This window comes from Triticum urartu, chromosome 2 (assembly GCF_003073215.2).
Source record: "Triticum urartu cultivar G1812 chromosome 2, Tu2.1, whole genome shotgun sequence".
Lineage (NCBI taxonomy): Eukaryota > Viridiplantae > Streptophyta > Magnoliopsida > Poales > Poaceae > Triticum > Triticum urartu.
The window spans coordinates 386011854-386015667 of NC_053023.1; the positions used below are offsets into that span (position 1 = coordinate 386011854).

Here is a 3814-nt window from a genome sequence, read left to right on the forward strand (position 1 = left end):
CATTGAATGAAAGATGGTTAAGTTTCCTAGCCATAGACATGAGTTGTCATTTGATTAACGGGATCACATCATTAGAGAATGATGTGATTGACTTGACCCATTCCGTTAGCTTAGCACGATGATCGTTTAGTTTGTTGCTACTGCTTTCTTCATGACTTATACATGTTCCTCTGACTATGAGATTATGCAACTCCCGAATACCGGAGGAACACTTTGTGTGCTACCAAACGTCACAACGTAACTGGGTGATTATAAAGGTGCTCTACAGGTGTCTCCAATGGTACTTGTTGAGTTGGCATAGATCAAGATTAGGATTTGTCACTCCGATTGTCGAAGAAGTATCTCTGGGCCCTCTCGGTAATGCACATCACTATAAGCCTTGCAAGCAATGTGACTAATGAGTTAGTTGCGGGATGATGCATTACGGAACGAGTAAAGAGACTTGCTGGTAACGAGATTGAACTAGGTATTGAGATACCGACGACCGAATCTCGGGCAAGTAACATACCGGTGACAAAGGGAACAACGTATACCGTTATGCGGTCACATCTTCGCAGAATATGTAGGAGTCAATATGAGCATCCAGGTTCCGCTATTGTTTATTGATCGGAGATGAGTCTCGGTCATGTCTACATAGTTCACGAACCCGTAGGGTCCGCACGCTTAACGTTCGGTGACTATCGGTATTATGAGTTTATATGTTTTGATGTACCGAAGGTTGTTCGGGGTCCCGGATGAGATCATGGACATGACGAGGAGTCTCGAAATGTTCGAGACGCAAAGATCGATATATTGGAAGGCTATATTCGGACATCGGAAAGGTTCTGAGTGGTTAAGGTATTTATCAGAGTACCGGAGAGTTACGGGAATTCGCTGGGGAGTATATGGGCCTTATTGGGCTTTAGGGGAAAGAGAAAGGGGAGGCTGCGCCCCCCCCCCCCCAAGGCCTAGTTTGAATTGGACTAGGGGGAGGGGGGCGCCCCCTCCTTCCTTCTCTTCTCTTTTCCCTTTCCTTCTCTCCTACTCCTACTACATGGAAGGGGGGGATCCTACTCCCGGTGGGAGTAGGACTCCCCAGGGCGCGCCATAGTAGAGGGCCGGCCCTCCCCCTCCTCCACTCCTTTATATACGGGGGAGGGGGGCACCCCATGGACACATAAGTTGATCAGTTGATCTTCTAGCCGTGTGCGGTGCCCCCTCCATTATAATCCACCTCGGTTATATCGTAGCGGTGCTTCGGCGAAGCCCTGCATCGGTAGCATCATCATCACCGTCATCACGCCGTCGTGATGACGGAACTATCCCTCGAAGCTCTACTGGATCGGAGTTTGTGGGACGTCATCGAGCTGAACGTGTGCTGAACTCGGAGGTGCCGTACGTTTGGTACTTGGATCGGTCGGATCATGAAGACGTACGACTACATCAACCGCGTTCTCATAACGCTTCCACTTACGGTCTACGAGGGTACGTGGACGACACTCTCCCCTCTCGTTGCTATGCATCACCATGATCTTGCATGTGCGTAGGAATTTTTTTGAAATTACTGCGTTCCCCAACAGGCGTCTCACCTACGGAGCTCCAGCCGCCGTCGGCGGCAGCAGCAACCAGTGATCCCTAACCGTAGCGGAGGCAATCAAGCTCCATCCAAGGAAGGGGAAGACAGCCATCCACCGGCCGGATGGTGTCAGAGGGAAGGGAGGGCAGCGACCAAGTGCCAGTCAGCGACAATGATAACAACAACTGAAGATTCTTAATCGTAGCAGTGGGGGACGGTCGTCGCCCGTCGAGGCGCTCCTCACCTCCTCCTGTCGATTTGGTTGCACGATTTGATTATCATCCATGGGTCGAAACGGTTGAGACCGTTCGGTCTATGTCCAGACCAAACCAAACCAGTCCAACAATAGGTTAAGCCTAAACCAAACTAAATTGATTTAGGGACTTAGCCCATTTCATCGAATCCAAAAGCAACCCAATACGAAAACTGACTTAAATTATGGTTTTAGTCTAAACCATTCCCAGGTTTACTTATGACTAACCCTGAACTAACTCTAGCCAAATAGATGTTTGGATAACAGGGTTAGATTGTAATAAATGCACTAGAAGAATTAGCTCCAATTAACATTTTTTGAGTGGAATAGTTTTTTTTAAGATGAATTAGATGCAACTAGCTCAAACTAATGTTTATATTTAGATATTTTAAGGCTATTTGAGCTCAAACTAGCTCAGACTGAAGCCCACGGATCCGGATACGCCGTGACACGGACTAAATACGATCGAAGATAAGGATAGATAAGAAAAGGGGACGACTGCTGCGCGGAAGAGATTACAACAAGCGAATGCGCCAGAATAATTTCCATACAGAACAGAATGGTGCGAGAAGGATTAACTATTTACAGCACCGACTGCAGATTTCTGCACACTCGAAGTCGAAGGGGGGAAATAGAGGAAGGCTGGACACGAGGCAAGCTTCCCAGTGCAACAATCGATCAAGCCACAGGCACATGCGCGGCCCTCCCCCTCTGCCCACTGGCCCGGCCGGCGGAGACGGCGCAGCTCCGGCTCCTGGCAAACGGCACGCCGGCGCCGGCGAGACCAAAGTCGCACGGCCCGTCCTCGTCGATCTTCGCCATGGCCACGCTCCGGCTCCTGGGCACCGCCGGCGGCCGCTCTGGGGCCGCCCGCCTCTCCGACGCGGCGCGCATGAGCTCCCGCAGGTCGCCGTCGCCGTCGTAGGACCGCGAGGAGGATGAGGGGGAGGCGGAGGCGGAGAAGCTGTGGTAGCCGGCGGCCCTGCTGCACGGCGCAGGGGCGGCGGCGAAGGACGGGTAGCCGAAGGAGGCGTCGGACGGGAATTGGCCCGCGCAGCTGGTGAGGCTCCGCACGTAGAGGTCGCGCGCGCGGCCCAGAGCCCGCCGCGGCGCGTGCCACAGCCAGCTTGCCAGCTTGCCGCCGCCGTTGCTGCCCATTCGGCTCATGCACCGCTGGTTAAGCCCGTCGCTTATTACACTGTTAATACTAGTAGCTTTCTTCTAATTCGAACAAGAGATGGACGGGGAGAAGAGAAGAGATGCAGCTCGCGATTCAGGGGGTTGCTTATATATAGAGAGAGAGGGAGAGAGCGAGCAAATGATCGGATTTGCAGATATATGGTCTTTATTTTGCTTTCTATGAGTACTACTAGTAGTACTACTATTCAACGCGATAATAATTGTACAAAATATAATACGAGTACTATATTTATTTCTTCTGTACCATTGTGAGAGACGAGCCCATAGGTGGGTGGCCGGTGATGACCGGGCACTTGACAGGTGCATGTCCCAAGTTGTGATGACTTGTTCACCTCCAGTTTGTCGATCAAATCAGAGCAAGGCTAGCTGGATGGAAGGGCAGGCTCATGTCCATTGCCGGTTGACGGGTCCTCGTCAGAGCCGTGCTGACTGCAATTCCAGCGTTTGCTATGACAGTGCTTCGCATGCCTAAGAAATTCTTCAAAGAAATTGACAAAGTCAGACGACGCTTCCTGTGGGCACAAAAGGATGAGCTATCCGGAGGCAAGTGTAAAGTAAATTGAAGTAAGGTATGCACACCTTTGGATAAACAAGGACTTGGCATCCTCAACCTCAAGTGCTTTGGCCGGGCCCTGCGGCAACGATGGCTATGGCACACCTGGAAACACCCGGACAAGCCATGGGTGGGCATGGAGGTACCGTGCACTGCCTCCGATCGGATGTTCTTCAGCGCGGCCACCTCAGTCATGCTTGGCAACGGACAGACGGCCAGGTTTTGGACCTGCTCCTGGCACCAGGCCGGCGCG

General features: G+C 51.8%; 1 protein-coding gene across 1 annotated transcript; it reads right to left on the reverse strand.

Moving 5' to 3' along the window:
* Positions 1-2268: 2268 nt before the first annotated feature.
* On the reverse strand, positions 2269-3161 carry LOC125541571. Its single transcript, XM_048704943.1, has one exon. The coding sequence runs from the start codon at positions 2973-2975 to the stop codon at positions 2487-2489; it is 489 nt and encodes a 162-aa protein (XP_048560900.1). The 5' UTR covers positions 2976-3161; the 3' UTR covers positions 2269-2486.
* Positions 3162-3814: the final 653 nt, after the last annotated feature.